Source organism: Erpetoichthys calabaricus, chromosome 4 (assembly GCF_900747795.2).
Source record: "Erpetoichthys calabaricus chromosome 4, fErpCal1.3, whole genome shotgun sequence".
NCBI classification, from domain to species: domain Eukaryota; kingdom Metazoa; phylum Chordata; class Cladistia; order Polypteriformes; family Polypteridae; genus Erpetoichthys; species Erpetoichthys calabaricus.
The window spans coordinates 127,716,916-127,729,872 of NC_041397.2; the positions used below are offsets into that span (position 1 = coordinate 127,716,916).

The 12,957-nt window shown below is 39.8% G+C and overlaps 1 protein-coding gene across 1 annotated transcript in view; it reads right to left on the reverse strand.

The window, feature by feature from the left end:
* The window catches only part of LOC114651133 (probable ubiquitin carboxyl-terminal hydrolase FAF-X), a 229,739-nt gene that overhangs the window by 176,574 nt on the left and 40,208 nt on the right, over positions 1-12,957 (reverse strand). Inside the window, exon 9 of the mRNA XM_051926139.1 lies at positions 910-1,062. Coding sequence (XP_051782099.1) covers positions 910-1,062 — 153 coding nt within the window. The remainder of the gene's footprint in view (positions 1-909; positions 1,063-12,957) is intronic.

The window sequence follows — 12,957 nt, forward strand, 5'->3', positions numbered from 1 at the left end:
CCATTACAGAGTTAGCAGGGAGCAACAGCTCATCATATAAAAAGCCACATACAAGACTAGAAGCAACCGTTAACAAGGTGCCAGTCCATCACACTGTTCCACCCTGCAAAAAAGAATCACTTTGTTTTAACATAAGTTATTGACAAAAAAAAACTCTGAAAGGCTTACATAAAAATGTAAAAAGAATAAATTAATACTTTGAGCTGTATTAAGAAAAAGGAAAAAATGTACTGCCAAGGTTTGTAAAAAAAACCATTTTTGAAGATCTGAAATTTTTTTTGTCAATTTGATACATCCCTTAGTGACACATTCATCCAATAATCCACTTTCTAAAAATGTTTTTTGTTTAAGGGCAATAGAGAGCCAGAGTTTAGGAACCAATTTTGGAAATTGCCTTTTAATTAACATAAATGACTCTTTAGAATTAGCTATGTTTAGAACAAAAAGTTCTCTTAGAACAAAAAGTTCTCATTTTACTAATAAATGTCTGCTGGGTTATGTAGACACTAAGAGAAACCAGACCATTTTTATTTTCTATAGTGCCCTTCTGTAACAAAGCCCAGCTGGAGCACAGAAAAAAGTCAAGTGCTTTTCAAGGGGTCACATAATGAGTAAGAGGGAGAAATTGAACCAACAAGTTTATGATCAGACTTTACTACCTCATGTGTGGAAATGAAATTGGAGGGGACTTTCAAAAAAAGTCTTTCTTTCATTTTCTTAACAATAGTATTCTAATAAAGGCTCATGTGGAAGTGGCCAAGCCTACCCGACCAGCACCATTATTCACAAAGCAGAAACCAACACATTAATTGGCACCATTAACCTGCAGGACTGCACAAGCCACCATTTATAATTATAAAATCATATAGAGAAATTCCATCTTATTCAGATGTGGACACCTTATTTTACCTGAGCTGTCCAGATATTGTCAAGATCTCCAAGAGTCAACGCCTTTTCTTTTATTACAAATCGTAGGATTTTTTCAAGCTTCTCCACATATTGCAGCTGATGCAAACTGTCTCTTAGTAAGATTGATAATATGTTATTTTGTTGAATCCATTCCTATAAAACCAGGTAAATCAAGATGATTAATGTACTAATCTTATTTTAGATTCTTAAAGAAAGCTGAATAGACAACTTGCAGTAGGTTCAGGCAACATGAATCCTCATGTTCTTTCAAATTCCTCTTTTCTCTTTAAAACATTATCTTTTTGCAAAGAAATAAAATAGACACCTTTACATAAGTATGGATGACATGAAATTGGTAATTACTTCACCAAAATTGGACAATATAAGATTGTAAAAACGTTGCCTTGTCTCATGAGTCTTGATTTCTGCTGCAGCATTCAGATGGTAGGGTCAGAATTTGTTGTCAAATGGTGGTGGTGGTGTAATGGCATGGGGAATGTTTTCTTGGCACGCTTTGGGTCCCTTAGTACCAATTGAGCATCATTTAAATTCCACAGCCTACCTCAGTGTTGTTGCTGACCATGCCCATCCCATTATGACTGCAAAGCACAATTCTTCTAATGGCTGCTTCCAGCAGGATAACGCATCATATGACAAAGTTCAAATCATCTCAAAATGGTTTCTTGAACATGACAATCAGTTCACTGTACTCCAAAGCCCTCCACAGTCACCAGATCTGAATAAAGCACCTTTGGAATGTGAGGAACGGGAAATTCGCATCACAGATGTGCAGCCGATAAATCTGCAACGACTGCTTAATGCTGTAATGTCAATATGGACCAAAATCCATGAGGAATGTTTCCAGCACCTTGTTGAATTTATGCCAAGAAGAATTATGGCAGTTCTGAAGGTGAAAGGGGGTCCAACCTAGTACTAGCAAGGTGTACCTAATAAAGTGGCTGGTGAGGGTGCGTATATAGAGTGTGTATACAAAGTATTTATTTAATATATATATATTAGGGGTGTGACGAGACGCTTTTCCCACGAGACTGGGTTCACGAGAACGAGACGAGACTTTTAGACATTTTTTTTAAAGAAATCCTCAATGTTTAAATATATAGCAAAAATAGCCTTTTATTTAACTGAAAAACACAAAATGCAAAAAATGCATGTCCATTTTGAAATCAACTTTATGAAATAAAACTTCTATTTTGATGAATGATATGCAGTAATAACATGTAAACACTGCAAAATATTTTGCCACAAACTGACAGGCAATTAATTGCACAATGAAATTAAATAGTATAAATAAAAATAAATAATAAACAACACAAATATCCCTTTACGTGCAATTAACCATAATTAGTGTAACTATCAAAGTAGTGCTGTCTTAAAACTCAAGAGTGCAAAACAATGAACAAAGTTTTCTTAAGCATGGAAAAAGAGCTAAGACCTAGGTAATGAGGTAATGACCTATACAGAACAGCCTAAGATATGGTCATGTTCTTTTTTAAGAATATAAGCATGTCTACATTTTTTCACAAGAAATTCGGCATTGACAATGTCGCAGGTATCCAGTGTGTCAATGTTTCAGGCATTTTGTCTTATTTCTGGGCTGGTGAGCGCTGCTCCAGGTAACGAACCAGCATATCCAATGATGAATTCCATCGCGTGGTGACATCCATTATTAATTTGTGCGGTGGCAGTTGTAGCAGCTTCTGCTTAGAAGTCAGTACCGCGGCAGCTGTCGAACTCCGGTGAAAAAAAGCAGTTACACGTCTCACCCGAGCAAACGAGCGACACGCGCAACACCGAGGCCAGCCTGTGTAGCAAGATTTATTGTGTGCGCGAAGCATTTGATGTGCGGCTCAAATCCTGCCTCGCGCACAGCCACATCCATATTACGCGCATTGTCTGTTACAATAGCGATGCAATGGTTTGGCTTTTTAAGACCCCACTGTGTGACAGCTTCTTGTAAAACTTCAGCGACGTTTGCCCCTGTGTGTGATTCAAAAAGTGGGCGCGTCTGCAGTACAAAATGTACCATTTCCCAATTACTGTTGATAATGTGGGCTGTAATTGTGATATAGCTCTGTGTACACCTATAAGTCCAACCGTCAGTAGTTATGGCGATGGTTTCTGCCTCTTTCAGAGCCTGTACAACGTTTACCTTGTACTCCCTGTAGAGGGTCAGGACCACCGTGCGAGTAAAATGTGCGCGTGACGGGATGGCATACTTTGGTTCCAGTGTGTGGATGAGTCACCGAAATCCCAGATTTTCCACCACAGAAAATGGTCTCATATCGGCTGCAATGAAAACGCCGGTGTCTCTTGTTATTGCCGTGGCTCTTGCATTGGATGGTGGAAGTTTAGCTGCAAAGGCATTTGTTATGGTTGTTTGCCCTTTCATGCGAACTGAATTGCTTTCCGTTTTCTTCACAGGCGCAGCTTTTAGTAACGAGCTGTGGTTGTTTTCTAAATGCTTTTGCATAGTGCTTGTGTTAGCAGAGGTGTACGGTATTAATTTCTTACAGTGTTGCAAATTGTCTTTGTCTTGTCTGACATTTTTTCGCCGTTTCTTATTTCCACAAGGAATCCAAAATGTTGCCACACCAACGATTTAAATGTCGCGGGCGCATCTTCTATCCTTACTTCTCCCTCACACTCCATCATGCCAATAACGCAAGGATATCGTCACGTTCTCGCGAGACCAGACGCATCTCACAAGACAAATCTGATCTCGTACCATGAGATCTCGTCACACTACTAATATATATATATATATATATATATATATATATATATATATAGAAAGATAGATAGATAGATAGATAGATATACAGTATATATATATATATATATATATATATATATATATATATATATATATAGAGAGAGAGAGAGAGAGAGAGAGATATTCTACATATAAAGATAAATATATGATACTAGGGGGCTTTGCCCCCTGCTCGCTTCGCTCGGCCACCTCCCGGGGCGCACTACGCGCCAGCCACTTTGCGCCTCTGCCTCTCACGTTGTGAAGAGGGGGGCTGAACAGACGTTAAGGAGATGTGGTTGCTCCTCCGAAACCCCCTCTTAAACAGTGATACAATGGGAAACAAATAAAATTTTTTTTTACCTCCTCTATGCTCGATCAGCTGGCTTGCTGTTTTGCTTGTGCCATGCTGCGTGATCTGCATGTCATGCTGTGCTTCAACCATTTAAAAGCCTGTACAGCAGCTGTCCTCCTTGCCTTGCGGGACGTTAAAAGTGTCTCTGAGAAAATCACGTCTTGACCCAAGATTTTTTTATAGATTTTATATATATATATATATATATATATATATATATATATATATATATATATATATATATATATATATATATATAAATATATATATATATAAATATAATGTACTTTGCTATATATTATGCAGTTATATATTATATATATAGTTGTATATATATGAATTCAAAATAGTCTGAAATACAGTATTCCCCCTTAGTAGAGAAGAACTCATCTAAATTACTACTAACATGGTTTAGGGTTAGGGTAGTCAGTCAGGAATAGGTTAGTCAGGAATAACAGGGATGAGAAAACACAGGAATCGTAATTCCATTTATGATGAATCAGTTGAAGCTGTCATAAAATATATTGTATTTCAGGGGGATCACAACAGAAATTACAAGCAATCTTATCAGTGGTGAGTGAACTGGACCCAACAGTGGATTTAAAAAGAAATTCTGAATTTGCAAAAATGAATTAAAAAGGAAAGGGGTTTTTGTTTTATTGATTTGTATTTTTATAATTGTAATGAACTTTTCATTAACTTACTGTTTACTTCTTGAAATTGATACTATTATCAAGAAATTAACTTGTGCATTATTGTGTTGTTATATTTATATGTTAAATTTGTGTTAACAATTTTCCTAAATATATATATTACATTTATTTACCTAATATCTTTATTAAACCATTAACTTTCTTTGGAATCAATCATTTACCAGGAACTGAGAAACTTAATAAAACAAACACATACCTACAGTCCACATAAAATGTATATGCAGTGTTGTGATGTGAGATTTTGCATATAAGTTGATAAATATGTCTTTATTTGTAACTTAGGCAAAGCAAATGTAATATTAGTGTTGCATTAGTGAGAAGCATTCATGTTTACCCCCCCCCCCCCCCAGGACCGAGTGTCTTTGAATATTACAACAGGATTTTGGGGAAGTGCCTTAAACCAGTTTGGTAAGTGTTTCTCTGAAGTCTCTCAACCCCCATAGGAAAGCCAGACTGCCTAACTGCCAAGCTTTACCTTAACATATGGTTTGGGGGGATGGCAGGTGTGAAGGTGTTATATCCCCCCATTGGTTTGAAATATAGCTGTTTGGAACTGGCTTGTATCAGAAGCCTTTAAGTACCATAATGCCCTATTGGCTGTAGGGTTTGGGCAGAGAATCTATAAATTTGCTCACTCCCTCACTCACTCTCTCTTACCAAACTGATGAAGACCATCTCACACCATGAACTGTAAAGGAGAACACAATAGCCAGGTTTCCATCCAAGGAGTTTTTGCGAAAAAATATTTAGCGCTTCAAATTTTTTTACCAATATAGCTGATGGAAATGCAAATTATCGATAAAATGTTGTACATGTCAACATAATATTTTTCCGTTTAACTTTAGCGCATAAATTCCATATCGATACTTCAGATGTCGCAAAAACTACATTGGAAACACTTTTTGTCGGAAAAAAGGGCTTTAGCGCAAATAAATGTGTCACATTTTCATCACGTGCAATCAAAACGAGAATGGCGGAGCGGTTCTCATGGTCTGATGAAGAGAGTTTTTTTTTGATTAAACGTCGTTATTTTGTATTAATTCAAATTTCAGTTTTAATTAAAAACCTTAAGGGAAGCAGGTTAATTCAGTTGTTATCGCACTGAGAAGGGATGTTGAAAGGTAGGCTCATCTGTACAGATCCGATGCTGCAAACACAGCTGCATCATGGGCACTTCCAGGAGTGCCAACGCAAATGTCTCGTATCATGCACCTGTCATCAACAAGGGCCTGGAGAACAATAGATGGCCACCCTTTGCGATTAATGTAATCGCGGTAGCCTTCCGTCGGGGGAAGAATAGGCACATGCGTGCCATCCAGCGCACCGTAAATCTGTGGCACAAGATGCACCAAGGAATTGCCGTATGCAATTTCATTGGCCTCTGCTACAGTCGGAAGTCTGATATAACGCCGCATTAATTTTTCTTTAATAGCGGTGCACACAGCATATACACATCGATGGACGGTAGTTTTACTAACCACGAAAGTTTCTCCAACTACTCTATACTCTGCGCAGGTTGCCAGCTTGTAATCCGCTTTTGGGTTGGAACCGGTGGTCTTTGGCAACCTGTGATGGGCGCAACATCAGGACTGATGAATCCACACAACATCTCAAACGTCGGCCGTGTCATTATAAAATGTTGCAGCCAGAGATTTTCTGTTAAGTGTCTCTCCACCACCTCCTCCCAGAAGGTCTTATTCCGTCGTCGCTCCCATACCCGTGGGTTTCGTCGCACTGGGGTACTTTCTTCGAGCTCTAGGGCTATCAGACAAGCAACTGCTTCATTCTGCTGTCGTCTTCGGATATTATGTACAATTCCAATTATTTGTGAAACTGAAATAACAGTAAGCTGGCAAATTTCAAAAAACTGTCTGAATAATCTCTCCATTTCTCTGTTTCTTTGTTTAGTGGAAGGGGTGTAACGTGGAAAACAAAAGGTAGATAATTTGTGACATACACAAAATTATGTATGGAAACGGCTCAAGGGCAGATTTTTTTCGCGATACAACAAAAGTTATGCGACAGTTCGTTTTGGGGGGGGATGACGTCATCACGCACACCATTTTATCAATAAAAAGCCAGTTTGATGGAAACAGGCTGGAGACAGCAAATTTCGCACATTTTTTTTACGTATATTCTGTTTGTCGATAACAAAATGTCGCAAAAAACTGGATGGAAACTTAGCTAATGAAGAACACAGCTCGGTAGCCATACTGAGATAGGCATGCGGCCTGTTCTGAAGAAAGCTGACCACCAATGATGCCTTAACTAGAGACATTTTTAAATAACTAACGAGTCTGTGTGCCACCTGAAACTACACATCAGCATTTAATCAGGTTGTATGGTTGCCAATATTCAAGTGTACTTTGCATATTCTTATTATTTATGAATATTACCAATATTACATTGTTTAAATTTTAACTAAACTCCTGCTTGTCTTTTACTACACCTAATTGCCTGAGGTTATAGATGTAGAAGGGAAGGTGGGGAGAAGTTATATGGTACAATATCTTATAAACAGTGGTAAGTCTGTGAGATTTGAGGTATTCTGACAAAGGCTACACATTAATAATACAAAAGGGGAAAGTAGAGTAATATATTACTCTCAGAGGTGGGTAGTGACGAGTTACATTTACTCCGTTACATTTAATTGAGTAACTTTTAAAAAAATTGTACTTCTAAGAGTAGTTTTACTGCACCATACTTTTTACTTTTACTTAAGTACATTTGTGAAGAAGAAACACTACTCTTACTCCACTACATTGGGCAACACTGGAATCGTTACTTTTTTTCCATTATCCATATTACTAACCGAAGGTTGTAAACCGGATGGGCGCAGGGCTCACCAGATGTACGGAATCCCCAAAGGTCCATGCTGTGACAACGCGCACGCCTACAACACGCTTGCGAAAGGAGTCACGGCTCAAACCAACTGTGACAACGCACGCGCCTACAACGCGCTTGCGAAAGGAGTCACGAAAGGTGTCACGGCTCAAACCAACTGTGACAACATGCACACCTACAACGCGCTTGCGAAAGGAGTCACGGCTCAAACCAAAGAAAACACAGTAACGAGACTACGACCTGTGAACTACACCTGAGGTAAAGTGTGCACGCCAGGGTGTACAGCCGCCTGGACGCGACCGCCCGCACCAACGCATATACCCTCCATGATATGCCTTCACGCAGCGGCTTCCCACCGAGGCGCATACTGCGCTGTGGCGCCCGCCCCCCAGTCAGACGCAGCAGCTTCCCAGAGTCAGTAGGTGGCCCCCAAACAACACAACCTGTTCAAGCAGTCGGTGTCAGCGAAGGCAACAGACGCACGTCTCCACAAAACAAGGGCGCAAGGCTCACCGGATGTACGGAATCCCCAAAGGTCCATGCTGTGACAACGCGCGCACCTACAACACGCTTGCGAAAGGAGTCACGGCTCAATGAAACAGCTCAACTAACGGAAATACAAATCCGAGCCCATAGCTAACGACATAGCCACAGAGAAAACAAAAACAAGACGAATCAGCGCGTATTTGAATCACATTATAGTGTTACAGTACAGGAACCTCAGAGGTCCACACTACACAACATACAACAACGAGCCGCATGGATATACACAATGAACGCAGGCGCCTACAGTACCGACTCCAACACGAAAGAGCTCAACTAACGTAAATACAAAAACGAGCCCGCATGGATATACGGATGCCGGACGCAACCCGTGCCAAACGCGCACACGCAAAACGCCCAACAGTCACACCCAGCGGCTTCCCAAAGTCGGTACTTGGCGCCCAAACAGCACAACACAACCTATAAACTGAACTTGACGTGCGGCGTGTACGCCGACAAGTCACCATGTTGACATATTTAAACATTGACATAGAGTGCCTACACACCTCATGACTAGCAGAATCGTACGTCAACGTTGCCGCCCAATCATGAGTGGCACTGCTGCGGAGTGAAGTAATGAATAATATGCCGCTTGAGATTGTACAACCCGCTGTACGCTCCAAAGCAAATCCCGGGGGATTACATTTCATAGGTAAGGCTGAACAATTGTTTTGGTTATATATGGCCGTTAGGAAATCCCGTTGTTTAATCGTTCCTTGGGCTACGCCAGACTCCGCTAGCAAAGCTATGCATTTAGGTGCTCAAGTGAGCCTCCAAGCAACATGTTGGCTAAACGTCTATAGTCACTATATTGATTGGTGTTAGCTATTAACATGTCTCACACCTGATCATGTTCTTTCTTAAGGAGCACATTTAGGAAACACACTTTGAAAGTGACAACCATCATTGTATGTTCATGTCTTTAGTTGTGTCTGCCCTCCACAAACTGAGGCTGCACCATAGTGCCAGACTGAATACTCTCATATTACAAGATCTGAATGAGCGAGAGGGGTATGAAAGCAGTCCCCAAAATGTTACGTATATGGGAGGAATGCTTATAAATAATTAGTATTATTATTATTTACTACTTGCCAGTATTGGTGTATACATGGATATGAATAATTGAATTTAGACGATTCGCCGTAATCTGTTGTATGTGAACAATACTGTTTTATACGTTATTGATTGTTCATCACCATACACGGTTTACACATCTAACTGTATTGAACACCACAAGCAAAGGAGTCACGGCTCCAAACAGAAATAACCAAGTGATTGCACTGCTTTCTGGAGAAAGCCGACTGTTTCTATGTACTGACAATATTGATTCTGAAGACGTAACTGAGCGTCTTAATTTCCCATTAGAATATTTAAACACTATTAACCCTGCCGGATTACCACAACACAATCTTAACCTTAAACTGACGACAATAGTCATGCTATTAAGACACCTTAATACTGAGGTCGCATCGAGGCGTACAAGCACTGCCGCGCTGTGACGGTCCCGCCCATAGCTAACAACACAGCCATACAAAACACAGTAACGCCGGATGGACGCAGGGCGCATCGAGGCGCACGCGCACTGACAGCTCAACTAACGGAAATACAAATCCGAGCCCATTGCTAATGACATAGCCACAGTGAAAACAACAACGAGACGATCCACCGCGTATTTCAATCACATACAGTGTTACTTTAAACAAACAAACTTTACTTTCAGTCATGCTATGAAGATACAGCTCCCACCCTCCATCTTGTGTCATCCCTCCAACGATTATATGGAGTGCCATTCGTTCTCTTGCGATTCGTTACAGAATCGGGGGTTTACTGGTATACACTATATTCCAAACAAGCGGGGTCGCCGCGTATTCTTTAGCTAAAACTCCCTAAACCGTTTCCCATTCATTCTCTATGGTAGTGCTAAACCACTACCGATATGATCTATTTTCTGCCACTTCCGTTTTGGGGGCACCGTTCTGCGCTTTTCGCCACTTTACCTGCCTGCCTGTCTACTTGCTTACCTGCAGCGTCTGGCTTCGTTGATGTGCTGGAGCGTTTTTCTTTTTTCTTTCTTAAGTAAATCGTTAAGTTTAAAATGTCAATTGCACGGTTATTTCTGTTGATTAATTTTGGTTTCATTGATTATAGCTAATACTGTTATTAAGTGTTGGTCGCTATTTTTGCCTGTTGTATACAATCTATCTAGTGTCTTTCACATCTATCTCCATTCTCACTGCCCGCTTGCCTGCGTGCAGCGTGTGGCGATTGATATATGATTTAATGTATTTCTTTTTGACATAATTCTACGAGTTGTAAAATACATATATATTATATATAAAATGAAACTACTATATAGCTAATACTGTTATGTATCTGTCTAGTGCCTTCTCTGTCTGCCTATTATGTAAGTGCCTTCCCTATCTATCCGTTTATCTAGTGCCTTTCACATGTGAATGTACTCTCACTGTATATTATTTACTGTATACCCTGTTTTTTTCTAACAGTTTTGTATCTGTTATACAGTGCCTTCCGTATCTGTCTGTCTAGTGCTTACCACATCTACATGTACTCTCACTATCTGCTTGCCTTCCTAAAGTATCTGTTGATTAATAAAAAGGCTGTACCATTTTTCATTTAGTAGTGCTTTCTCTGTCTGTCTTTTATACAGTGAACTCCCTGTCTATCTATATAGTAACAGAAATTTTATTATTATATACTGTAGCAGCTTCCCTGTCTGCCTATCATATAGTGCCTTTCCTTCCTATCTATCTATATATCTATTCCCTTAGCTGTTTTTTTATGTAACTATTATACAGTACCTTCCCTGTTTTTTTATATATCTAGCTACTTCTCTGTCTGTCTCTCTATTATGCAGTGCTCTGTCTGTCTGTGTGTTATGGATCTTAAAAATAATGCATGTCTTATGAATCTTAAAAATAAGAGTTATGGACACTTGTTCATGTTAATTGCAGTCTCATTTGTTAAAAAATATTTTAAAAGGAGCATCCCACATGAAAATATAATGATCTCATTAACTGACAGTGCATACCAATTTATAAATTTTATATCAGTTTGAGGTTAAAAAGAAAAAAAAAAAAAACACTTTCTCCCCAGCGGGGAATCAAACTCGGTCTCTGAGGCACAGCAGGCCTGCTGCCTTGTTCTAATGTTATTTTCTATCAGTTGTGCTATTTGGAAGGCAAGTGAATATGCAGTATTATACTGTCAGTGTACAGTATATCTTGTCACTGTAAGTAGTTTGCACTGTTCAAACATACATGTTACCTACTGTAGGTATTGGCTTCAAAAGCTGTTGTGAAAAACTGAGATTTGGAACTTTGTGTTATTTGTGCATCTTTATTTTGTAAAGATGTTATTTATTTTTACTCATTTTTTATTTTACTACTAGACATTAAGCCCGTTACAATAACGGGTGCTAGAACAGTAGTCCATAAATATTAGTAGGAACAGTCTACAGTAATCCCTCCTCCATCACGGGGGTTGCGTTCCAGAGCCACCCGCGAAATAAGAAAATCCGCGAAGTAGAAATCATATGTTTATATGGTTATTTTTATATTGTCATGCTTGGGTCACAGATTTGCGCAGAAACACAGGAGGTTGTAGAGAGACAGGAACGTTATTCAAACACTGCAAACAAACATTTGTCTCTTTTTCAAAAGTTTAAACTGTGCTCCATGACAAGACAGAGATGACAGTTCTGTCTCACAATTAAAAGAATGCAAACATATCTTCCTCTTCAAAGGAGTGCGTGTCAGGAGCACAGACTGTCAGAAACAGAGAGCAAAGCAAACAAATCAATAGGGCTGTTTGGCTTAAGTATGCGAAGCATCGCGGCACAAAGCTGTTGAAGGCGGCAGCTCACACCCCCTCCGTCAGGAGCAGGGAGAGAGAGAGAGAGACAGATAAAAACAAAGAGTGAAAAATCAATACGTGCCCTTTGAGCTTTTAAGTATGTGAAGCACCGTGCAGCATGTCGCTTCACTAAGCAGCTGCACACAGAAGGTAGCAACGTGAAGATAATCTTTCAGCATTTTTAGACGAGCGTCCGTATCGTCTAGGTGTGCGAACAGCCCCCCTGCTCACACCCCCTACGTCAGGACCAGAGAAAGTCAGCGCAAGAGACACAGAGAAAAGTAAGTTGGGTAGCTTCTCAGCCATCTGCCAATAGCGTCCCTTGTATGAAATCAACTGGGCAAACCAACTGAGGAAGCATGTACCAGAAATTAAAAGACCCATTGTCCTCAGAAATCCGCGAACCAGCAAAAAATCCGCGATATATATTTAAATATGCTTACATATAAAATCCGCGATGGAGTGAAGCCGCGAAAGGCAAAGCGCGATATAGCGAGGGATCATTGTATATTAAATGGAAAGGGACCTTTTACCTCATTAAATTTTTTCTGTAAAATGCCTGTAATTTTCTCTGACAGTAATACTGTCTTTGCTGTCCGTAATATGCGTTTAATTTTCTGTCGCAACAGTGGGCAATCAGCAGATTCTCCCTAACAACTGATGTAATGTGTGCGAAAATAAATCTACTTTTAAAAGTCATCGTATTGTAATATCATGAAAATTCGTATATTTAGGAAAACCCCTTCAACGACCGACACTTTACCGGGCCAAGCTTCTTAATCGCAAATCTGACATCCTCAGAGTGAACACTTGCACAACAACAAACACTAATCCCAACTCTTTGGGGAAGCTGGTCTCCACGTCTCAGTACCCGATTGGATTTTTCGCGTTTTATGTTTTAGGTCTTACCTCATTTACAGAAATCCGATTGGATCGGCCGAGCGATA